Source organism: Dermacentor andersoni, chromosome 8 (assembly GCF_023375885.2).
Source record: "Dermacentor andersoni chromosome 8, qqDerAnde1_hic_scaffold, whole genome shotgun sequence".
NCBI lineage: Eukaryota > Metazoa > Arthropoda > Arachnida > Ixodida > Ixodidae > Dermacentor > Dermacentor andersoni.
This window is the reverse complement of record NC_092821.1, coordinates 65,505,557-65,532,436: the sequence shown is the minus strand read 5'-3', so window position 1 is coordinate 65,532,436 and position 26,880 is coordinate 65,505,557. Positions and strand designations below refer to the sequence as shown.

The window sequence follows — 26,880 nt, the reverse complement described above, 5'->3', positions numbered from 1 at the left end:
TATAGAAATATGTAGGAATGAATTAGGCAACCCAAGACGTAAATTACTCATGTATATAAGTTACAACAAGAGCCTTGTGTGCTAATAATGAACTTTCCAATTACCACCACTCATCCTCTCTTGCAGCCCTCGATAGGATAAAATACTGACATCACTATATAGCATGCTGTCATTCAGGTACTCAAATACCAAGAACAGACAATGAATTCTGATTAAACATATGGTTTTATTTGGTGCTCCGAGGAAACAGACAGTGGAAAGCTAACGTATTAAACAATCATTTGCTGTAAAAAAGTACCCATTTGCAAAAAGAAAAAAAGAAGTATGAATAGAATAAGATCATAAGTATCTCGGGGATGAACCACATAAACCAGCACCTAGAGCCAACAAATACATGAATTGGTTTAAAAGAACAAGTTCATATGTACCAAAAGAGAATACAGGGGAAAAAGCACACAGAGCTTATAAGGCAGATCGTTCAGACATCTGCAGTGTAACAATTAATACAACGAACATACATTGTTTCTAGGCACATGAGAGCAGTAATTTTTTGAGATAGGGATGAACAACGACTACTTTTCTAATAAAAAAACATAATATTAGAAAGCAAACAGCTAATTTTACCGTCTTCATTCTATTGAGGTTTAGCTGTACGTTTATGTTTTTTCTCAGCTGTAAAAGCCTTGTGTGGGTCACTTTTCATAATTTCTTTAGCTCCATGTTTTATTACCTGCTGAAAGAAGATCTAGAGCAAATATGGGGACCTGAAAAGTGTTTCAGAGACCGTATCAGACCACATCCTGACATTTGTACTACCTGATGCAGTAGAACACTATGCTACAAGCTACACGCCCATAGACATTTTACTCAAGCTCTAGTTCAACATAGTTGTTGACCTACCCTGCAGCATCATGGTGCTGTGCTGTCCACTTATGTGCGCTCAAACTATGAGACTGCTTAAAGGACACGGAGCAGACAGTACAACTGTATGGCCGGTCACCCGTATGAATGCGCTGGTGTACCTTCATTGCACTCTTGAACGAGAAACCCTGAAGGCATAAAGGGCACTGAAATTGCTTCTCACCCGTGTGGGTACGCAGGTGTTAGTTCAGGTGGTTCTTTCGCGAGAAACTCTGAAAGCATGAAGGGCACTGATATGGCTTTCCGCCTGTGTGGCTGCGCAGGTGGGATTTCATGCTGCCCTTTTGTGAGAAGCTCTGAAGGCATGAAGGGCACTGAAATGGCTTCTCAGCCGTGCGGATACGCAGGTGTTCGTTCAGGCGGGTCTTATGCGAGAAGCTCTGAGAGCATGAAGGGCACTGATATGGCTACTTCTCGCCTGTGTGGGTGCGGAGGTGGTATTTCAGGCTGGCCTTTAGTGAGTAGCTCTTAAGGCATAAAGGGCACATAAATGGCTTTTCACCTGTGTGGGTGCGCAGGTGGGGCTTCATGCTGGCCTTTTGTGAAAAACTCTTAAGGCATGAAGGGCACTGAAATGGCTTCTCACCTGTGTGGGTGCGGAGGTGGTTATTCAGGAGAAACTTTCGCGAGAAGCCGCGAGAGCATGAAGGGCACTCATAAGGCTTCTCGCCTGTGTGGGTACGCAGGTGGGATTTCAGGTAGGCCTTTAGTGAGAAGCTCCGAAGGCATGAAGGGCACTGAAATGGCTTCTCACCTGTGTGGGTGCGCAGGTGTTGATTCAGGTGGCTCATTCGCAAGAAGCTCCGAGAGCATGAAGAGCACTGATATCGCTTCTCACCTGTGTCGGTGCACAGGTGGGATTTCAGGCTGGCCTTTTGTGAGAAGCTCTGAAGGCACGAAGGGCACTCAAATGGCTTCTCACTTGTGTGGGTGCACAGGTGTTCGTTCAGGCGGTTCTTTCGTGAGAAGCTAAGAGGGCATGAAGGGCATTGAAATGGCTTCTCGCCTGTGTGGGTGCGCAGGTGTATCATGAGGTTGCCCTTTTCTGAGAAGCTCTGTGAGCATGAAGGGCACTGATGTGGCTTCTCATCTGTGCGGGAGCGCAGGTGTTTCGTAAGCTTGCCTTTTTCTGGGAAGTTCCGAGAGCATGAAGGGCACTGATTTGGCTTCTCGCCACTGTGGGCGTGCAGGTGTTTCATAACGTTGTCCTTTAATGAGAAGCTCCGAGAGCATGAAGGGCCCTGATAGGGCTTCTCACCTGTGTGAGTGCGCAAGTGGATTTTTAGGTGGCTGTTTCGTGAAAGGCTCCGAGAGCATAAAGGGCACTGATATGGTTTTTCGTCAGTATGGAAGCTAGCATATGCGTCCAGATGAAACAATTTATCAGCCTCGTGGTCACATAGGTCACATCGGTGCAGGAATCCTTGCTTTGAGTTGTCACACGTGGCAGTTGATGGAGGAATAGGAGACCTCGATGCTGCACAAAAAAAAACAAAAGTATTTAAAGATAGCATGAAATACAAGAAGGAAAACAGGTGCCGAATCTAATTACAAGCTTTATTTTTTTTATGGGGGCGGGAGACCTTGAGGGTGATTTCAAGTATGATTAAACAAAGAAATTTTGGTGGTCCTTTTTAATTTACTCAATACTTCTGCATTTGAATGCTTGACGATGCTGTTTGTGATATCCGCCTATAATAGAAATTATTTTTTAGAAAGGTGTAAAATTAGAAAATCAGAGAACGTGGAGTGTTCGAAGATTTTGACGCATTTCTAGGAACCTTAACAAACTGTTTAAAAATGTTTTGACCCAGCATGCTCTCTGATTATTAATGAGCAATTGAGGCCCGGATGCCGTACTCGGAACTTGCAAAGCTTAGGATCCTCTGGCACAACAAATTTGTCTAATGTAAGACTTCATCAGTCGGTTTCTTGATCCCACACTAAACTTTGGTAATGTTTTCATATGTTGAGATTGCAAGGAGCCAGCGAGGAACACTATTATAAAGCGATAACATGAAGAGCCCCGTGTTGGCGTCCTGCGCCGGCGTCACGGTGAGTGAAAATTCTCATATATATTTAGGTATCTGTATATGCCATACCTGGCTATACTACATACGGTATATGTTGGTTATATTGCCACAGCATTCAATCTCTAAAATTGCTCATATGCGATCTCGGGAACCCTGCACGGCACACCGCAGCGAGGTAGAGTGAATGCAAAGCCTGGGGGTGACCCCCGCGATTGCTGCGGAGGAAGTCTCCGAGGCCCCGCCCAGCTGTGCTTGCCTGCGCGGCAAGCTACAGAGAAAAGACTGCACTAATCTTTCGCTCCGCCGTGCATAACCGTGCAGCCAAGCTCCCGCAAGAGAGGGAGAGGTCAGTGGAGAAGTGCAATAGTGCACTGCTGCTTGTGCATAGGTGCGCAGCTACGCGTGGTTCTGATACAGACCAATGTTGATCGAATACGTATTCGACGCGGAGATGTGGGAATTTTAAACTACTTCGGTGAATGAGTGTAGAAACCTGGGGGAAGTGATGCACTCAGCACGCAACGGTTGGGTATATTTTGGTTTAGTGGACAAATCTACTTCATGATATGCATTGGTAGGACAATTTCACTTCCTTAAAATGAGGTTTTAAATTTGGTGATCTCTATGGGGATTTCAGAGAATTTCATGTACTTCGTTATATCCATTATTTTCTTATATCCCGTTTCGTTATCAAGAGGTTTGAGCATTCGTTAACTACTAAACGCAACATAGCGACTCGTACAGAGGAGGAAAGAATGACAATGAATGTGGGGAAAAGGGAGTTTCTACACCCAGGAATGGAAAGATCGAGGGGTTACCCAGGAGACAATGAAAGTTTGGGCAGTCGAGAACCTTCCCCAGAAGTGTAGCTTTGTGGCAGCGCACGCTTTACTGCCAAACAGACACACCTCAAATTGAAATTTCTGTAATCCCTACCCCAACACTGACCTTACTCTTAAATGTTTACCATTTTTGGTGCGAGCTACAGGTGCAAAAATATAACAACTAAAGTGGAACAATTTGACATGCACTCTATTCATTGCGCTCTGCTCAGGCGTCCTCTGCCAGAACCCATGAATAATGGCATAAGTCAGTGCCACAGTCACAAGCACTGAGGCAGACAGAGGCGAATCAAAGAGCACAATAGCACTTTGGAACCAGGTAAAAAATGCAGATAGTTTCGTTTTCAGCACGAAACGACTGCACAATGTGGGAACCAGCACACAAAACCGAAGTATGTCTCACCAGCTACGGCAGACTAAAACAAAGACTCACAGACATTCTAGTTATAAATATTACAATTTCTCTAATCGCGAAATCGTTTATTGAAGCAATATATCAAACAAATAGTTGATGTTGCCTTCAATAATTCTCGAAGTCATATATTATTGTAAGTGACGTCACAGCATTGTAGGAGACATAGGCACACCCTTGAGGTTAACCTTGACTCATTGGCTAAGAATTCGGTGCCTGTGAGGCGAAGGGCGCACAGCGCTTCATTTGAAATTTGAGCCCTTTTTGCGGGGTAATACTGCGCAAAGTCATGCTTATGCGAAAAGCTGACAGCAAAAGTGCCAATCATGCGGCTCCTCCTCATGCTGTTGCACTTTTGTGCAATGAGTGAGGATACGACGTATATCGCATAGTCACAACTGTCGCAATATTTAAGGCAGCTCTGCTGCAATTCCTTGTGCTTGACAATTCGTAAGGAGCCGTTATATATGCTTCTCTGTCCACAGAAGCATAAAAAGTAATTGAATCGGCCAATTGAACATTTTTCCAGCATAAAATTATAGCAAAAATTCCAAACGATCTTAACATCAAGCTCATTCTTCACTTATGCCAAATGAGCAAGGTTCACAGTTCATGGAGAAAGTTAAGTTTATTTACTACAGGCATACATAGTAGAAAGAGATAACTGAAGCTGTATCACCATACTTTTCTTTGGTAACATTTGTTTATTTTAAGATGCCAATACAAAGCAAAATTAAGCCTCTTCTCTGCAGAGTGACGTTTTGGTACACTACAGTTAGTGCTATCACTCGCTTTCCTTAAATGAATCTTCACATTCACTCCTTAGTTACCAGACTTGAAAAGTTTTTTTTTTTAAGATTGAAAGTTTATTGCAAGAATCGCTTTTCACATACATCATTCAAACATGCATCGCGACATCAGGGGGGAGGCTAAAGTCTGTGTGTGCCTGACGAGGCCCGCCTTCCTGGTGATGACAACGAATGCATTTGAGATGGCAACAAGCTTCCTTGTGCGGCAGCATCAGAATCACACCAAAAGAGAACATCCGCAATTGTGCACAGTATAAAAACGTTTCAGCATAACCTATTTTTCAGCTACAGCTGTGATAGAGAGCAACACATACAGCACTAAAAAATAAATAAGTAATCGGACACGTTATGACCACAATAAGTCGAAATTTTGTGTAATATCACTCCAGGAATAAGGTTCCCAAAGAGCTCCAGCCACACGGGGAAGGTGCGAGGCGAAATCCGGCAACACTGCTGCGCGCGGCTGTTCCCCCTCTCTCGATTCCCCCCGGCCTCGCTTCGCTGCGCCCCTCATTCTTGGCTCAGCAGCCGTCCGATATGGAGGTTCCCATTGTTGATCCCACCAAGCGTAAATTCATTCCGTAATTCGCTTTTTGTCGGCCAAAGGGACTCCACCCGTGGATATTCATCGTCAGTTGACAGAGGCGTATGGCGACAAGTGTATGTCCGTTCAACACGTCTGAAAGTGGTGCAGGGATTTTAGTGCCAGTCGGAAGGAAGTCCACGATGAAGAATGGAGTGGAAGACCGCCAGTTTAGGAGAAAGTTATCGAGATGGACCAACGCGAAGTGCTTCAAAACAGGAGAATCACCGTCCGTGAACTTGTTGCTCCGATTCCTGGGAGTTCTTACGGTACAGTAGAAAGAGCTTTGACTGAAAAATTGGGGTTTCACAAGTGTTGTGCTCGACGGATACTGCGGCTATTGACATCAGACCGCAAGGATAAATGCCTTGACTGTGCTCGCCAGTTTCTTCAAAAGTGTCAAGAAGATAAGGAAGTATTGTTGGATACCATTGTTACGGGAGATGAAACTTGGGTGTTTCATTTCACTCCCGAAACGAAACAAAAATCCTAACAGTGCCGTCACCCAGAGTCAGCAGTTGGAAAGAAGTTCAAAGAAGCTCCTTAATTCTGTTGCCAAAGTCATAGCCAGTTTAGAACGACAGAAAGCTGAGGTAAGGATTCATTATGCAAAAAAGGAGTGAGGCGTGCAGACAGGACACAAGAGTAGAGAAGTGAACAACACGAATTGTGGACAACACATTTCTGGTACTCTGAGCCCTTTTCCATGTTCCCCTACTTATCTGCACAATCCTGCTTCGTTAGCTTCCTTAATTGCGATATTTATGATCCGCGCTAGAACCATGTCATGGTTTAGTCGTAATCGCGTCGTCCCATTGGAAGTTCAAATGATGTGCGTATTCCCTAAACCATCAACTGGGCATGCGTGGAGGATAGGAGCTATTCTATCTGCTGAATCATGGCACCAAGTTAGGTTCTATCAGGAGTGTCTAAAGGTCCGTTGCGCGGCCCTGGGAGACGGTCGCCATTGGAACCACCTCTACGCCGATTGGAATAGGTTAGCCGTGCAACACGCGGACTTCCTATGGAGGATGAAACTTCCGGAGCTTCAACAAAGTAAGAGGAAACACCTTTCTATTAATTCACCGTCAAATAACGTACTGGTTCTTGGAGACGCCATCGTAAGTGATAACCATAGAAGAACCCTTGCTTTAGGTCCTAAGCATTGTTTTAAGCCTAACATAAAACCCGTTGACGTTTTAAGCATACCGCGCTACATAAACAGGTTCGTCCCGGACGAACGCTCGCGCTGTATTTCAGATTGCATTACTAGCATTAAACAATCAAATTCTCATTTTAAGACGTCTGACCCTATCCGACGATTAGTTGATTACCTTGTGAAGCATAAACTTAGACCAGCAATATCTGACAAGGAAGGTTATTCCGTAATTATGCCAGATGACATGTTTTCAGAAAAAGCGATTTCAGCCATAGAAAATAATTTACAGCCAGTAAAACTCAAGCCTTCGGTAGTTAAGCAACGTGCGGTTGACCTCTTGTCAAGACATAATCTTGATAGGGTTGTCTGTAATGTCAAGAAAGCTAAATCCCTCACCTTAGAACTGTTTTTCTCGGCCAAGGCCCAAAAGCAAGAAATTCCTTTTCGTGCAATAGTGTGAGAGAAAGGGACGTGGCAGGTCCGTGTCGCTAGTTGCCTACAGAACTGCTTAGCTTGACTAGTTTTTTCAGACCCCTTTTGATTGCGTAATTCTCAGGCACTAGTTCAATATTTGAGGGAGGAAATCCTGGTGATCGTACAGCTTTTAGTATGGATATCGAAGATCTGTATTATTCTTTGCCGCCTGACGGGTTGCTAAATTCCGTAAATGAGTGCATTAAAGAACAAGTGCTAGAGTCGGCTTTTATTGACAGATGCGGTGTTTCCACGGGAGCTTTTCTAGAAATTCTTTCAACGTACCTGAAGTCGACGCTGATTGGGTGGAGAGATGGTGTTTTTCTGCAGAAGTCAGGTATTTGTATTGGCTCAAAAGTTGCCCCTATTCTTAGCAATATTTACCTGAGTAAGGTTGACAACTGCCTAGAGAAAGACTTAGGTGATTGTGTTATCAAGATATTTCGTTACGTTGAGGATTACCTGATTTTCTGAAATAGGAAAGAATTCTATTCCGCTGGTACTTCAGTAAGTGAACAATGTAAACGTTATGGAGGAGGATTAAAGTTTACCAAGGAATTTCCTCAGCGACGCGTAATTCAGTTTCTTGACATTTCCTTGGTCTTCGAACAGAATCATGTGTGTTGGCAGTACTCCCTAAGATCTTCGAAGCCGTTGCTAAACTTTCAATCCAAGCATTCCAAAGTAGTAAAAAACGTAATTGCCAAGTCGTGCCTTAAGTCTTCGCTCACCAGATCATGCATGCACAAAATGAGCGCCAGTTTTAATGCGCAGGTCCAGCGCCTATTAGAAGCAGGTTATCCTAGTGTAGCAGTGGCCACTGTGGCTGAGCGCCTAAAAAAGTCGGTTTCGAGAGGGACGGACGTGATTACAGAAAGCAGTAAATAGCAAAAAAAAAAAACAGTAGTTGCTATTCCGTATATTCATTCAGTGCCGCACAGGCTTAAAAAAGTTGCAAGTAGATATGATGTTAATGTTGCTTTGACTGCTCCCAATAAGCTAGGTAAGATATGCGCTGCCGTACAGAGAACAAAGGAGCAGGCAAAAGGCAAAGAACGAACAGATATTTGTCCAGTGAAGCACAATAAGAACAACAGTTTTACTGACTGTTGTATGTATGTGGTTTATAAAATTCCTCTTAGCCGTGGCCTGTTCTACGTATGGCAAACGGGATGGTGTATCAATCAGAGGCTAATGGAACATAAAAGGTCAACTGGTGGATCGCCTTCTAATATTTCGCTACACTGCCAAGATTGTAACTGGATGCCAGAGTTAGATCAATGCGCGCTATTGTAAAGGTATAAGAATGAAGATACGCGTCTTATGGTAGAAGCATGGCATATCTGTAATGGTGGAAGTGCGTGCGTGAGTCAGCCATCGATTACCTTACATAAGGAAGAGATTAAGTGCCTGAACAGCTATTTCTCACGTAGACCGGCACGTGTACCCGACTGACACGTGGTGTTACCATTCCTGAGCATGCGCAGATGAGTTTTGTGTCTTCTTTCTTTTTTCGCCTCAGTGCTCCCTTCAGTTGATAGTCGGCGTTCGTGTTGTCCCCTTCTCTACTCTTGTGTCCTGTCTGCACACGTCACTTCTTTTTTGTATAATCATAGCCAGTGTTTTTGGGGGATCGTAAGGGGATACTGTTGATCGATTTCATGGAACGTGGGACAACAATCAACTCAGACAGTTATTGTGCAACACTAATAAAAATCAGGCAAGCTATCCAGAACCGAAGGCGAGGATGACTCGCTGCCGGTGTAACGATGCTTCACGAGAACGTTCGGCCTCAGGTTTCCCGTCAAACCAAGGAACTTTTGATAAACTTTGGGTGGATTGTCATGCCCCACCTACCGTACAGTCCAGACCTTGCGCGTGATGATTATCATTTGTTCTCCAAGCTAAAGGAACGTTTGAGCGGTCAACGCATCAGGAGCGCCAATGAAGTCAAAGGAGAGTTGAAACGCTTCCTCAGTGGATTGGCGGCGGAGTTCAACGACAGTGGGATACAGAAATTGGAGCACCGCCTACAAAAATGCGCAGAAAAAGACCACGATTATGCAGAAAAATAAAGTAAAGTTTCCTCTTTTAAATGGTGTAAATTTCTATGAGAACAAACAATGTTGTCTATTTCTAATATTGATGGAAACCATATTTCTGGATGAACCCTTAATAGATCCATAACTTCTTTTTTGTAAAGCATTTTACAAGAGAACTCATGTATTAGATTTTCGCGTGCTTTGTTATCATTCAGGAAAGTTATGATGCTATGTTCAAAGGTTAGAAGCCCACAGCTAGTTCTAGCCTCCGCAATCCTGCAAGATGCACGTCGCAGTTCAGAAACAGCACCAGGCTGTGCAAGTGAACAAAACCTAAGGTTAGTTGCTGTGGGTCAAGTAATCAGCCTAAAGGTTAGGCTTGCTGTGGATCTTGTAATCAGCCTATATTGCCTGCCGAAAGGTTATTAAGGTATGCGTATTAAGAAGCGCTGGTATTCGTCGGTATTCCTGTGTTATCGAAGTTCTGGGAATATTACCGTTTGCTCTAATTGCCTTGTTTGCAATATAATTGAGGGGTTTAGGTTTGCATATGTTGTCTACCTCAGAAAAGTAAACAGTAATGAAGAACTGACTGGGTAAGTGTCAAACATAGTTGTTTTTTTCAGCAAAGTTGGTAGGACAAGCCTTAATATATGTATTAGACCGACTTAGCACGGTATACTGGAACGCAAGTAATTAATATGCAGAGTGAAGGTTAACTGTTCACTAAATGTCACTCCAAGAAAACGTATTGAGCTCACACATTCTATTTTTTTGCTTTTTTCAAACTGAAGATAGGGTCAAAATGTAGAATTTCATTCTTAAGTTTAAGGACAATAAATATTCTTTTGCGCACATGTAGCTGAAATTTGATCATGTTCAGAGAAATATTTCTTTGCATTTACTAGAGTGTTCAAGTTGTGACTGCAGAAAAATATGATAGTGTCATCTACATACAGAACTATATCAGCTGTACTAGGTATACTAATATCACTATGAACTAGGAGAAGCAAGGGCCCTAAACTGGAGCCCTGTGGAACATATGCCAAAGGTAGATGGGTTACAGTTTACAACTGCGCACTGTATAATAGACGATAAGTAACTATTATTAATCTCCAGGGATATACAACTTATTCCATAAAACAGCAATTTATGTAAGAATATTTCATGTTTAATACAGTTGAGAACGAAAGCCAACTTCTCGGGAACTTCCATGCTTTTTGAAGTTCAATGTATCAGTAATGGCCATTTTTGTTCGATGGAACCATATTTTTTGCGGTAATTTCTTTATTATGCAACAGTGTTCTAAAAATTGTTCAATATAAGGAATGATTCGATGCAAACATGTTCGACATTTAGTCAGGTTTGACTTTACACATAACAGAGAGTTCAAATTCTTCATCCTTGCAATACAAGGAAATTTGGTTAGTACCGGCACCTAGGGCATATTATACCGAGCAGTCTCTTTCTTATACTCTTCCAGTATTATTAAATAAGTTAAACAAAAGATTGTTTGACCCCTTTCAGCATTCAATTGATGCTATTAAGGGATTTCTTCTTAGCGAACTTACGTGATATTGTACTCAATGTAAAGCTATACCGCTTTTGTTTTTTCGTTTCCCCATAACAGGTTATTTGTTTATTCTAATGCCTATGTTTTGCCCCATAACATGTTAATTGTTCTTTCGAATGCCTATGTTTTGTGCTGCAATGCATAGCGCTGCTTTTTACGAAGTCTTTTGTTATCTTGTTTCAGTATTTTTTTTTTAAATTGAAAATAGCTGCCTGTGTACTGTACTGCCAAGTTGATAAAGGGGGCAAGACCTCTGCCAAGCTTACGAGCTTTTAGTCCTGTCTCCTGCTCTGTCCAAGAGAAAAATAAAGACTGAATTGAATTGAATAATGTGCCGCTTCGCAAAGAACATGTAGAAACACGTTGGTCCCATTAGGCTCCTAAACCATTGCTGATCGAGAACACAACTAAGAGGTATAAATTAATGCTTTGGTGTGAGGAAAAGTCTTAAAATATATGTACCACAACATTGTCATTTACGGGATTATATGCATTTACTAAAGATGTTGTATTTCTATGTGTACTACATGTAAGAAGGCATGTTCCTGGTATGTTCATTTGTTCAGCAACTGATGTTACAAGATAACCCTTTAAGAAAGATCTCACTATAGTTGTAAACCTTAAATGGGCTGTTACAAACTTGTTTTCTGTATCGAGTTTATACAGTTCATAGCGCAGATCTATGCTTTTTAGCTAGAACACAAAGGAACGCCCAATACTTTTCTTGCCTCTGTTGTTTTCTTCTACTCGGTACCCCAGCCTTCTCAAGGTGTCTCTTCCTAAATTGCACAGCTTGAATCTCTGGAATTGGCTTCTTCCATGAGCTCCCGCCAGCTTTTGCCACGTGTTGTGGATGTTGATGCTACTGGCGCATGCCATTTCATAACAGCTTTTGCAGCCGCTAGAAATCCATTTTGGACCAGTAAAACAGACATTCGGAGCAGGTTGTGAAAGCCATTGCAAACTATATTATACGAAGTTTTTACAGTGGGCAGGTTATGTGAAAGCAGTCAGTAGTCACTCACTCATAAACGCAATCCAAACACTAAAAATCACCCACCACTTCGTATAGACTGTGACGAAGCGCTGGTGCCTAGCGTGCGCTTAAAGATAACTGCAGCGGCTTAGATTATCATGGAGGTACTTAGACATGCCACGACCAGACATCGGAAGAGTTTTGAGAACATTCAGCGTCATCTTGGTGCTATAAAACCACTGTTTAAGCTGGACCACTCTGTGAAAAACAACTATGTTAATCATGCAGCACAACCCAGTACCATAGGCGCACCCTCCTTCTTTATCTCTAGATGGAACTCGCTATTTATTTTTATTTTCACCTTCCCATGAGGCCATTATCTCCAAATTTTACAAGTCCGTTAAAGTTGAAGTATCGGTAAATTTCATAAAACAAATGTCGTCTGTGCAAATAGTTGCTTGAACACAAACTTTATCTGCTGTCGCAGAGAGCTTTTCAAACAAACAGACGGCAAACAGAAAATGGATTTTTTTCACAATTTATCGTACACACACACACACACACATACATATATATATATATATATATACAACGAGAAGAAAGGGGGTTAACCGAGGGGCCCGATTTTTATTAGTCACATCATAAGAAGCCAGCAAACACTGACACCAAGGACAACATAAGGGAAATTACTTGTGCTAATAAATGAAGTAATGAAACGATAAATTAAGCGAAATTAAAGTGGATGAAAAAAACAACTTCGCATTTCGCGTGCGATGCTCTACCAATTGAGCTAGCGCGGCGCTGTTTTCCCATCCACTTTCTTGGGTATTTATGTGTCCTAGTAGAACCCTGGGAGTGTTAGCCAGCGCCGCCACTCACAGACCTTGGCGGCGGACGTGGAACGTCCTCCATGCCGAAGGCGTCACGAGAACGTGATCTTTTTGGGTGAAGGCAACTGGTCAAGATGTGCAGCGGTGGCGTAGAGGTAGAACACCCGCCTCGCGTGCAAGAGGTCCGTGGCTCGAATCCCGGTGCTGCGCAATTTTCCACCGGATTAAAAAAAATCCGCGTGTTGATAAAATTGCATAAACAGGCCTGATCCCGGTGACCAGAACCGGTAACGCACTCCCTCACCAGAGCAGGATTGGCTACCCTGGTGCAGTACTTGGCCACAACCTCCTATATGAACACGACAATCAAACCTCGGCCCTCAGTCCCCAGCAGCTGCGAAGCAACTAACCACGGCGGCGGTCAGACCTGCGACGCTGCAGAGGGTGCTAAGAATCCCTGGCTCCAGACAGGCCGCCATTGGAATATGAACCTGGCAACGTTTAACGCTAGAACATTATCTAGTGAGGCGAGTCTAGCTGTGCTATTGGAGGAATAAGAGGGCAGTAAATGGGATATAATAGGGCACAGTGAAGTTAGGAGGCCAAAAGAAGCATATACAGTGCTAAAAAGTGGGCACGTCCTGTGCTACCGGGGCTTCGCGGAGAGACGAGAACTAGGAGTCGGATTCCTGATTAATAAGAACATAGCTGGTAACATACTGGAATTCTATAGCATTAACGAGAGGGTGGCAGGTCTTGTGGTAATACTTAATAAGAGGCATAAAATGAAGGTTGTACAGGTCTACGCCCCTACATCCAGTCATGATGACCAGGAAATCGAAAGCTTCCATGAAGACGTGGAATCGGCGATGAGTAAAGTCAAAACAGAATGCAGTATACTGATGGGCGACTTCAATGCCAAGGTAGGCAAGAAGCAGGCTGGAGACAAGGCAGTGGGGGACTATGGCATAGGCACTAGGAATAGCAGGGGAGAGTTATTAGTAGAGTTTGCGGAACAGAATAATATGCGGATAATGAATACCTTCTTCCGCAAGCCAGATAGCCGAAAGTGGACATGGAGGAGCCCGAACGACGAGACTAGATATGAAATAGACCTCATACTCTGCGCTAACCCTGGCATCATACAAGATGTGGACGTGCTCAGCAAGGTCCGCTGCAGTGACCATAGGATGGTAAGAAGAACTCGAATTAGCCTAGACCTGAGGAGAGAATGGAAGAAACTGGTACATAAGAAGCCGATCAATGAGTTAGCAGTAAGAGGGAAAATAGAGGAATTCCAGATCAAGCTACAGAACAGGTATTCGGCTTTGACTCAGGAAGAGGACCTTAGTGTTGAAGCAATGAACGACAATCTTGTGGGCATCATTAAGGAGTGTGCCATAGAAGTCGGTGGTAACTCCGTTAGACAGGATACCAGTAAGCTATCGCAGGAGACAAAAGATCTGATCAAGAAACGCCAATGTATGAAAGCCACTAACCCTACAGCTAGAATAGAACTGGCAGAACTTTCGAAGTTAATCAACAAGCGTAAGACAGCTGACATGAGGAAGTATAACATGGATAGAATTGAACATGCTCTCAGGAACGGAGGAAGCCTAAAAGCAGTGAAGAAGAAACTAGGAATTCGCAGGAATCAGATGTATGGGTTAAGCGACAAAGCAGGCAATATCATTACTAATATGGATGAGATAGTTCAAGTGGCTGAGGAGTTCTATAGAGATTTATACAGTACCAGTGGCACCCACGACGATAATGAAAGAGAGAATAGTCTAGAGGAATTTGAAATCCCACAGGTAACACCGGAAGAAGTAAAGAAAGCCTTGGGAGCTATGCAAAGGGGGAAGGCAGCTGGGGAGGATTAGGTAACAGCAGATTTGTTGAAGGATGGTGGGCAGATAGTTCTAGAGAAACTGGCCACCCTGTATACGAAATGCCTCATGACTTCGAGCGTACCGGAATCTTGGAAAAACGCTAACATAATCCTAATCCATAAGAAAGGGGACGCCAAAGACCGGAAAAATTATAGACAGATCAGTTTACTGTCCGCTGCCTACAAAGTATTTACTAAGGTAATTGCAAATAGAATCAGGAACACCTTAGACTTCCGTCAACCAAAGGACCAGGCAGGATTCCGTAAAGGCTACTCAACAATAGACCATATTCACACTATCAATCATGTGATAGAAAAAAGTGCGGAATATAACCAACCTTTATATATAGCTTTCATTGATTACGAGAAAGCGTTTGATTCAGTCGAAACCTCAGCAGTCATGGAGGCATTGCGGAATCAGGGTGTAGACGAGCCGTATGTAAAAATACTGAAAGACATCTATAGCGGCTCCACAGCCACCGTAGTCCTCCATAAAGAAAGCAACAAAATCCCAATAAAGAAAGGCGTCAGGCAGGGAGATACGATATCTCCGATGCTATTCACAGCGTGTTTACAGCAGGTATTCAGAGACCTGGATTGCGAAGAATTGTGGATAGAAGTTAATGGAGAATACCTTATTAACTTGCGATTCGCTGATGATATTGCCTTGCTTAGTAACTCAGGGGACCAACTCCAATGCATGCTCACTGACCTAGAGAGGCAAAGCCGAACGGTGGGTCTAAAAATTAATGTGCAGAAAACTAAAGTAATGTTTAACAGTCTCGGAAGGGAACAGCAGTTTTCAATAGGTAGTGAGGCACTGGAAGTGGTAAGGGAATACATATACTTAGGACAGGTAGTGACTGCGGATCCGGATCATGAGACTGAAATAATCAGAAGAATAAGAATGGGCTGGGGTGCGTTTGGCAGGCATTCTGAGATCATGAACAGCAGGTTGCCATTATCCCTCAAGAGAAAAGTGTATGATAGCTGTGTCTTACCAGTACTCACCTACGGGGCAGAAACCTGGAGGCTTGCGAAAAGGGTTCTACTCAAATTGAGGACGACGCAACGAGCTAGGGAAAGAAGAATGATAGGTGTAACGTTAAGGGATAAGAAAAGAGCAGATTGGGTGAGGGAACAAACGCGAGTTAATGATATCTTAGTTGAAATCAAGAAAAAGAAATGGACATGGGCAGGACACGTAATGAGGAGGGAAGATAACCGATGGTCATTAAGAGTTACGGAATTCCAAGGGAAGGAAAGCGTAGCAGAGGGCGGCAGAAAGTTAGGTGGGCGGATCAAATTAAGAAGTTTGCAGGGACAACATGGCCACAATTAGCACATGACCGGGGTAGTTGGAGAAGTATGGGAGAGGCCTTTGCCCTGCAGTGGGCATAACCAGGCTGATGATGATGAACTGGTGATGATGAACCACATATGCGATGAACCACTGGTGATGATGATGAACCACATATGCTACCTAAAGGCATCAATGTTGCCGGATTCGGTACCCTCGTTATGTAATCAACGAGAAGAAAGGTGGTTAACCGAGGGGCCCGATTTTTATTAGTCATATCAAAAGAAGCCAGCAAACACGGACACCAAGGGCAACATAGGGGAAATTACTTGTGCTAATAAATAAAGTAATGAAACGATAAATTAATCGAAATTAAAGTGAATGATAAAATAACTTGCCGCAGGTGGGAACCGAACCCACACGCATTAAACTACCGCGATGACGGACACCGAGGAGGTGTTCCGCTTTCCTTTGCCTAACAGCTCGATATGCCTAACGCTTCTTATGATATAACTAATTTTGCTTGATTCTTCAAGAACAGTTCCGTTCGAAGATAATTATGAAAGTTAACACAGTAGGATAATTTCACGCTCATAGGCGAGGGTCTAAACGAAAACCCACACAGATCCCCACAATTGACGTAGCTTATTATGGGAAAATGTCAGCTGATGGCGGGCAGTAGTGCAACTGCCAGAACCTCCGCCATAGTTCTAGGCTGGCGTGCTACATAAGCAGCTACCTCACATGGAGAGTTTGTCGGTGTTGGCACTTTCACATTTCAATGTTAAGTTAGAATACTGAGCCGCCAACCACAATTATGAATTTCTGGCAAGAACATTCGAATAATTGTGCGAGCAATCTGAAAATGGCAACCTTAGTGGCGAAAATAATTTCACTGTTTTTATTGCACCAGCAGTATGAAAAATGTACTTACTTTTACCCAGTGCTGTGCTTGACTGGTGTCGCGCATGATCAAACTACCGCGATGGCGGACACCGAGGTGGTGTTCCGCTGTCCTTTGCCTAACAGCTCGATACACGTCGCACAGAGTTTTAAAAAAATGTAGATACAGTAGAACCTCGTTCATACATTTTGGAAAAACCGCGGAAAAATACGCTAACTAGGAAAACGTACGATGCGAAGTAGCTAAAAAAATTTGTGATTAAACTTTTGCTGTCCTCTACGTAACGCAAAGCGTCGCGCTGATTGTTGCGGCACGATCCGCCGACGCGCGTCGAGCAGGTGACGCTCCAACGGCCTGAGACCCGTTTAGCTGTTTTTCTATTCCGTGGTGTTTTACGAGGGCGACGACAAACCCAAACAAAATGAACCTGAGGGGCGACGCCTGACGCCGCCAAAGCTAAACACGATGCCCAGATAGCGCCGCCTGCAGCAGGGAACGGCGGCACGTTTGGATTACCGCCTACTAAAAGCGTGCAGTACGCTTCCAATGGCACTACGCGCCACCCACCGTAAAACAGATAGGTGAATATATTAATAGCAATAGGTTCGGCGGCGGTATCTGTGAATGTGAACTGTGCGCGCCGTCGTTTTCACGTGAGACAGACGGCCACAAACTGTTCTTGATTCCACGCACCTCGCGCCTTTTCTTCTTCGCATGGGCTCTAGCGGCCGGAAAACGCCTATGATCGCAGTGTGTAGCAGGGAACGGCGGCGCGTATCAGTTATCGCCTGTTATAAGCATGCGCTACACTTCCAACAGCAACACGCGCTGTCAAATAGATAGGCGAACATGCTTATCATAATAGGATTTGCGGTAATAGCTGTGAATGCCGCGTGCAACGACCCCGAAGAAAATTTGCTGCTACCGATATGAGAAACCAGGTGCGCACCGGCATTTTCACGTGAGATGGGCAGGTGAGTATTGCAGTGAAGCTGGCACGGCAGGCAGCTGTATACCGTTCTTTATCCTGCGCACTTCACGCATTTTCTTCTTTACGTGAGACCTAGTGGCCAGAGAACGTATTATACGAATGCAGTTTGGCGACGTGCTGAACGTTGGTGCCAAAAAATCGTGTTTTCCGGGAATGTATCGCCGGTAAAAAATGACAACTTTAGTAGGTCTTTCTGTGTGTGCGCACGATTGCGAATATTGGCACCAGTAAAATGTCCGTAACGGGAACGTATCATTGAGATTCTACTGTATATGTGCACGAACTTAGACTCTGCAATGCCATCTGGTTGGGCTGCGATGCACGAGTTCTGTTTCGCGAAAGCATTTGCAGTAGTTGCGAGCATGTCGTCCGCGGACTCAATCTCGGCCTCCGGCCTAGCGCGTGATCTCAAAACCAATCACCAAGGTGCTTTACTGGTTTGAACAAATTTGAGGCCACTTTGCCGCAACAACTTGCCGTGCGCCCACCACCACGTCGGCTGGCAGTGAGTTTTAGAGCTGCAACTCTTAGGCGTCCGTTCCTGCAGCGAGCGTCAGCGTCGCCATTCTACCTCGCAACCGAGTGAATAGCAAATCGAAAGAGCGAACGTGGAGTGCAGCGGTATATGAAAAAAGCAACGAGAGCGAAGAGAGCACGAGGGGAAAAATGGAGGAGGAGGGTATGGCGAAAGCATGAGAAGAAAAACGTAGTGCTGCGCACGAGGGTCTTCGCAGCGACGATGGCCACAATACGTGTGCACCGTTTGTGTAGAAAAAAAGCGCTGCATGAGCGAAGGATGTCTGCGGCGACTGCTGTGGATCGCGCCCACGCATCACTCGCACGCAGGCAGTGTCATAACCGTCACTGAATTTTTTGTTATGGCCATATAATGCAAATATAATGCAAAGAGCTTAAACAGAGGCTTAACCAGCGGCACGTTGTCAATATGCCGCGGCGAAAGTTGCTGTTTGGTGCACTGTCGACCAATATGTAAGTATATCCGCCATACATCATTTTAAAGCCGTGCAATGGCTTTGCAAATAATAAAGAGGGATATGGGACAAACAGTGTAAAAATTATGCGTGGCTGTGCTATTGCAAACACCAGAGACCAGTGGAGCTGCGGGAAGGCCAGCAAAGTAGTGCCAAACCGCACGGAAGGCACACGACCGCCGGCAACGCGTATCTACGGCGTCCGCGCCAAAGGCGTCTACTACGGCGTCCGCGATTCGCATGGCCAACGGAGTAGTAGACGCAGCGGTTGTCTCCATTCTGTACGGAACGGCGGGCGAGGACAACGATGAACCCTAGCAGCCACCGGAGAATAACGCTCCTCCTATGGGGCTCCATTGGGTCAATTGGGGGAGCTTAACTTGGTACACCGCAAAGTTATAACACAGCTGCTGGTCATCGCAATACCACTTTGATGGTGTGCAGAAACTGTCCTAGAGGACCAAGCCTCGTTTTAAAAAAGTCAAGGAACACTTACGGCGTAGGGTGGGCGTAGATTTCTTATATATTTTGCTGAAATATATGAGGATTCGTTGCAATCAGTGGGGCAGTAGCATCACAGTGTGAATACCAAAGTTCAGTAGTTTTCCGTTTTTTTAACCGATGTTTCGGCACCTGCAATGCTCAATTTGCGATGTGTCAAAATTATTTAGCTGAAAACACACTCCAATTGTGTAAAAAATAAGTTATTTCAGCGTGGACAACATGAATCGCGCAGAAACATCAGCTTGCATGGATCCATTTTTAGTCTTTCGCACCGCTGAATGCCACCATGGAGGTATCGCTCGAAAGATCAGTGTTTCACCTTTTCGTTCCCACACTCCTCACACAAGAGCAAGTGCAAGAACAAAAAGAAAATTAGGCACTGGTCTCACAAATTTTTCATTGCAAGCGGCCCTGCTAATGGCTCATCACGCCAGCAAGCTGAGAGAGGCCTCATGATAGGCTGTTGCTACGGCAAGAGTGAAACAACGCTCCAGTTGGCATTGAGAGGCCTGCTTCCAAGTTGGCCCACCATTTCTTCTTTGATCACACCATGGTTTTACAAGCAGCATTTGTTCAACGCTTGTTTTGAGAAATTCGAAACCGGACTCACGAAAAGCAAAGCACGATCATTATCTGATTGTACGCAGAGAAAGAGAAAGCGTTTGTCGCAACTATCAGAAGAGCCATTCATCAGATCATGCTGGACAGCAAAAGTCTTAGAAGCATCATGCAATTCCATATCACGTTAGCAGTTTAGCTCTAGCATAACAAACTGCCCCATGTCATGGAGTCATGGACTACATAATAATGCTGACATAGCACACGTGCCGCTTTACTTAGCAAACCATACAGGACCATAGAGGGTGCACTGGCGCTTACCCTTGCAAGTCTCTGAACAGTCAGATTCTTGCAGTATAACCCTGTTTAGTGACTTGATGCACCTATAACGTCACCATTAGTGGATACAGCGCATTTGCAGCATCTAGAAATGCAAAATGCAGCACAGCGTCTGCTACATGCAATTTGTGTTGAACACAACGTGGATCTCGTGCGCATATTCTCGTGCGGTGTTGTGAGCTTTGCTGTGCGATTAATTTTCACACTTTGAAAATGAATGCTACTTCATACTAGCAGGAAATTAAACCACCTTTATCAAAAAAATCTAATTGAGGATCCTTACGATTGAATGAACTGATTTCAATACATTTGGTTTCTTTCCGTTCAGGAAAAGGTGAGCTTCATTCTAAAGCTTTTCTTTTCGTCAGACACAACAGCTAAAATTCCCAACACTTACAAATTTTGAGTTAGATTTTCTCAGCATTTGTGTGTGTGTGCGTGTGAGGTGTCTCTGCGTTACAGAAATCTTAATCCTATGTTGAAAAGTTCTTTTATTAATAGTAAAACTGCACCAATGTTTTTTCAGCTTTAATTTCTGTGGTGGGCCTTTGAGAATAACCATATATTTCTGATCATTATTTTTCGAATAATAAATTACTATAACAACCCCAGGGTGCTAAGAATCCCTGGCTCCGGACAGGCCGCCATTGGAATATGAACTTGGCAACGTTTAACGCTAGAACGTTATCTAGTGAGGCGAGTCTAGCAGTGCTATTGGAAGAATTAGAGGGCAGTAAATGGGATATAATAGGGCTCAGTGAAGTTAGGAGGCCAAAAGAAGCATATACAGTGCTCAGAAGCGGGCACGTCCTGTGCTACCGGGGCTTAGCGGAGAGACGACAACTAGGAGTCGGATTCCTGATTAATAAGAATATAGCTGGTAACATACAGGAACTCTATAGCATTAACGAGAGGGTGGCAGGTCTTGTTCTGAAACTTAATAAGAGGTACAAAATGAAGGTTGTACAGGTCTACGCTACTACATACAGTCATGATGACCAGGAAGTCGAAAGCTTCTATGAAGACGTGGAATCGGCGATGGGTACAGTGAAAACAAAATACACTATACTGATGAGCGATTTCAATGCCAAGGGAGGCAAGAAGCAGGCTGGAGACAAGGCAGTGGGGGAATACGGCATAGGCACTAGGAATAGCAGGGGAGAGTTATTAGTAGAGTTTGCGGAACAGAATAATATGCGGATAATGAATACCTTCTTCCGCAAGCGGGATAGCCGAAAGTGGACGTGGAGGAGCCCGAACGGCGAGACTAGAAATGAAATAGACTTCATACTCTGCGCTAACCCTGGCATCATACAAGATGTGGACGTGCTCGGTAAGGTGCGCTGCAGTGACCACAGGATGGTACGTAAGAACTCGAATTAGCCTAGACTTGAGGAGGGAACGGAAGAAACTGGTACATAAGAAGCCGATCAATGAGTTAGCGGTAAGAGGGAAAATAGAGGAATTCTAGATCAAGCTACAGAACAGGTATTCGGCTTTAACTCAGGAAGAGGACCTTAGTGTTGAAGCAATGAACGGCAATCTTGTGGGCATCATTAAGGAGTGTGCAATAGAAGTCGGTGGTAACTCTGTTAGACAGGATACCAGTAAGCTATCGCAGGAGACGAAAGATCTGATCAAGAAACGCCGATGTATGAAAGCCTCTAACTCTACAGCTAGAATAGAACTGGCAGAAGTTTCGAAGTTAATCAGCTAGCGTAAGACAGCTGACATAAGGAAGTATAATATGGATAGAATTGAACAAGCTCTCAGGAACGGAGGAAGCCTAAAAGCAGAGAAGAAGAAACTAGGAATTGGCAAGAATCAGATGTATGCGTTAAGAGACAAACCCGGCAATATCATTACTAATATGGATGAGATAGTTCAAGTGGCTGAGGAGTTCTATAGAGATTTATACAGCACGAGTGGAACCCACGATGATAATGGAAGAGAGAATAGTCTAGAGGAATTCGAAATCCCACAAGTAACGCCGGAAGAAGTAAGGAAAGCCTTGTGAGCTATGCAAAGGGGGAAGGCAGCTGGGGAGGATCAGGTAACAGCAGATTTGTTGAAGGACGGTGGGCAGATTGTTCTAGAAAAACTGGCCACCCTGTATACACAATGCCTCATGACCTCGAGCGTACCGGAATCTTGGAAGAACACTAACATAATCCTAATCCATAAGAAAGGGGACGCCAAAGACTTAAAAAAAATTATATACCGATCAGCTTACTGTCCGTTGCCTACAAAGTATTTACTAAGGTAATTGCAAATAGAATCAGGAACACCTTAGACTTCCGTCAACCAAAGGACCAGGCAGGATTCCGTAAAGGCTACTCAACAATAGATCATATTCACACTATCAATCAGGTGATTGAGAAATGTGCGGAATATAACCAACCATTATATATAGCTTTCATTGATTATGAGAAAGCGTTTGATTCAGTCGAAACCTCAGCAGTCATAGAGGCACTGCGGAATCAGGGTGTAGACGAGCCGTATGTAAAAATACTGAAAGATATCTATAGCGGCTCCACAGCCACTGTAGTCCTCCATAAAGAAAGCAACAAAATCTCTATAAAGAAAGGCGTCAGGCAGGGAGATACGATCTCTCCAATGCTATTCACAGCATGTTTACAGGAGGTATTCAGAGACCTGGATTGGGAAGAATTGGGGATAAGAGTAAATGGAGAATACCTTAGTAACTTGCGATTCGCTGATGATATTGCCTTGCTTAGTAACTCAGGGGACCAACTGGAATGCATGCTCACTGACCTGGAGAGGCAGAGCAGAAGGGTGGGACTAAAGATTAATCTGCAAAAAACTAAAGTAATGTTTAACAGTCTCGGAAGGGAACAGCAGTTTACGATAGGTAGCGAGGCACTGAAAGTGGTAAGGGAATACATCTACTTAGGACAGGTAGTGACTGCTGATCCGGATCATGAGAGTGAAATAATCAGAATAAGAATGGGCTGGGGTGCGTTTGGCAGGCATTCTGAGATCATGAACAGCAGGTTGCCATTATCCCTGAAGAGAAAAGTTTATAACAGCTGTGTCTTACCAGTACTCACATACGGGGCAGAAACCTGGAGGCTTACGAAAAGGGTTCTACTTAAATTGAGGACGACGCAACGAGCTATGGAAAGAAGAATGATAGGTGTAACATTAAGGGATAAGAAAAGAGCAGATTGGGTGAGGGAACAAACGCGCGTTAATGACATCTTAGTTGCAATCAAGAAAAAGAAATGGGCATGGGCAGGACATGTAATGAGGAGGGAAGATAACCGATGGTCATTAAGGGTTACGGACTGGATTCCAAGGGAAGGGAAGCGTAGCAGGGGGCGGCAGAAAGTTAGGTGGCCAGATGAGATCAGGAAGTTTGGAGGGTCAACATGGCCACAATTAGTACATGACCGGGGCAGTTGGAGAAGTATGGGAGAGGCCTTTGCCCTGCAGTGGGCGTAACCAGGCTGATGATGATGATAACAACCCGAGAGAAGTCAGCGAATTGCAATCTGGCATTTTGTCATATCTACTTATCTAAATGAGGTACATGAAATCTGTTTGCACACTTTAAATATCCATTCAGTGATGTGCCTGCTTACCAGATTTCATCCAACATAAGGTGATAAACAAAATTTGAACCTTTCCTAGGATTCTCGTCACTATTTAACAGCAATTGAATAACCAGAAGCCTATTCGCTGGAAAACGGAGAAGGTGACTGCAGTCCATAAATCAGCTGATGTGCACTGTCCTGAGGACCACCACACTACCTTGACTAGCATTCCATGAAAACTTTTAAAAACCCAATATACTCTAACAGGGGCGTAGCCAGTAATTTCGTTCGGAGGGGGGGGGGGGGGGGGGGGGGGGCTCACATTGCAGCTCGGTCTCCTCCTTAAGAGCAAGCTTTAGCTCGCATGCTCGTATCTAAATACATGTAGAAGGAGAATTCGTTTTTCTCGGCAACCAATGCACCAAATTTGACACGGTTTGTTGCATTTAAAAGAACAACTTAAATTCTACTGACTGTTGGTTTCGAATTTTTCATTTAGGTTCTCAATTCCTTATTAAAAATTGACCAAAATCGCAAATTTTCAGGAACCTAAACTATCAAGCTTAAAACTATGTAACTCAGCAATGAAAAATGTTATCGCAATTCTGTGAATTGCACCTAATAGTACATCTACACCGGACAAAATTTCTATGTTACACGTGAATCTCCAAAAATTTAGCATTATGGAAATACGGCTTTCGCAGAATCCTTGTACACAACGTAACCAATTCACGTAAGATATGAATTGACACACCAAATTTGTCCGCTTTGAGTGTTATAACAGATACCGTTTACTGAACAGCGACATGTGTGCTTGTTGCACAGCTATTTGTTTGTAAACATAGTGCTCTTATTTTTCTTTACTTTCGAGTTTTTCAAAATATTTAAACAATGTTCAGGCCCTAAATCAAAATACCGCATCCAACAGACACTAGAATTTAACTTTCTCTCTCAAATGCAACAAATTTCAATAAAAGCGACCCGGGGGTTATCACAAAAAAGCGTTTTAGCGTTTTACATGTATTTAAATAGGCCGCGTCGGAGTTGGGCACGAGCTAAAGCTTCCTCTTAAACAATTTGTCTGGGGATCAAATACATGACTAATAACTGCATTGTCATTACTAAAGATGCTGCAAACGAATTCTTGAACGCTACGCACTATAAAAACAAGTAAAATATGTATATTTTTATAAAAGAATATGCTTGTATGTGCCAAAAATTGTGTCCAAAATAACCGACATCAATGCTTCCGTGTTTTTTCTCTATTTAATAAGTAAATAAAATATCACGCGAACTTTAGAACTATATCAGTTAGAAACCAGCAAGGCAATGCATGCCGCTGATATGAAAAATGTAAAGGCCATGAAATTAGCAAGCTGAGGACGAATATTCTAACGAAACTTTGTCATTCAAGAAGCTTGGTTGGATTCTTATACATATGCATCGGCCAGTGAAAAATCTCAATGACGCTGTCATTTGTTCCAATGTATCGCGCAGAAGCAGCTGTCGCCGGTCGTGTATCGTGGGTAATTGCACTGAAATTATAGCCGCAACAGAGAGCACGTATCAAAAGCAGGAGTTCTGTAAAATAAACGAGGGCGAGTCAAATGAAAGTCAGCCAATGTGAATATATGACAAACGGGGTACTTTTTTTAAATGTAGTCTCCATGATCATTTAGACATTTGTCCCGTTGTCTAACGAGTCGCGTGATTCCCGTCTCTTTAAATTCCTTGGGTTGCTGCTTCAAAAAGTCTGCAACTGGCTCTTTCACGTCATCGTCCGACACGAATCTGTTTCGCTTGAGCTATTTTTTTCAAATGCTCCAAAAAGTGGAAGTCGCAAGGCGACAGGTCTGGGTTGTATGGCGGATGTTGCAGCGTTTCCCACTTGAACATTGCCAGTTTTGTATTAACCACATCAGCGACGTGGGGACGGCATTGTCGTGGAACAAGATGACCCCATTCGTCAATTTTCCACGTAATTCGTTCTTGATTGTGACACGCAGCCAATCTGGCGTTTTACAATAGCGAAATAAATTGATAGTCTCTCAAGGTTTAGCAAATTCTATCAGTTATGGCCCCTGACGATCACAAAATAAAAGTGAACAACACCTTTCCGGCGGAAATGATGGCCTTTCCTTTTTTGGGGGTGGTGAATTCGAATGTTTCCACTGTAAGCTTTGCTGTCGTGCTTCAGTCTCGTAAAAGTGGCACCATGGTTCGTCCCCGATCACAATTGGAGACAAGAAGTCGTCACCCTTATTGTGATACCGGATCAGAGTCAAGGCAGCGCTAAACTTCTCCATTTTCTGGCGGTAGTTCAAAATCTTGGGCAACCATTGCGCACACAAGAGCGGATAACCGAGATGTTCATGAATTATGGCGTGAACCGAACCGTGACTGATGTTCACACGCTCTGCCAGCTCATCGATGCTTATCCTCCGTTCTTGTCTCATCAGCTCATCAACCTTTGCAATTTTGTTAGGGGTGATTGCACGATGGCTTTGGCCCGGCCTTGGATTGTCCTTGCAACTTTCACGTCCTTCTTTTAACCGTTTGCGCGAACGCTTCACAGTGGCCAATGAAATGCAATGTTCAACGTACACGGCAGCCATACGGCGACTAATTTCTTTTTGGGAAATACCTTCAGCTGTCAAAAACCTCAGGGCACCACGCTGCTCAACTTCTAGAGCGTCCATTATGTCCATGTCCATTATGTCCAACCATGTTCAACCCAGTGGATGACAGCATTAAACAACCTTAATACTCACACCTGCGTGTCACTTTTGTAATAGAGAGATGCCTCTGTGTTACGTGCATGCCTCGCAGATAATGGACCGAACAATTATTGCGCGGGGTGGGTTGGCTCGCTTTCATTTTACTCGCCTTCGTACATTAGAAATGCGAAGATACAGTGGAATACACCAATGCGAAGATACAGTTTGATAAAAGGCAAAAAAATTGTCGCTGGAAACAAAGTTCACTGCAGGTATACACATAACCCCGCAACAATATATATAAATATACGTATAAGTCTCCAATAAATCTACGTATCTAAAAAAAAGTCACTGTATACAATGCGTCAAACAAGGCAAATGAACATGTTGCGCAATTAGAGATTCACAGAATCCTAGCTCCCACCCCCATTCCATCCACTCCCCCCGATGTGTCGCGGGCGACGGAAGTAGGC

General features: G+C 43.8%; 1 protein-coding gene across 3 annotated transcripts in view; it reads right to left on the bottom strand.

Moving 5' to 3' along the window:
• Positions 1-991: 991 nt before the first annotated feature.
• Positions 992-26,880, bottom strand: part of LOC140219807 (uncharacterized) — a 91,456-nt gene continuing 65,567 nt past the window's right edge. For all 3 annotated transcript variants that reach the window (XM_072289720.1, XM_072289718.1, XM_072289719.1), the window contains exon 4: positions 992-2,398. In XM_072289720.1, coding sequence (XP_072145821.1) covers positions 1,329-2,398 — 1,070 coding nt within the window. In that variant the 3' untranslated portion in view covers positions 992-1,328. The remainder of the gene's footprint in view (positions 2,399-26,880) is intronic.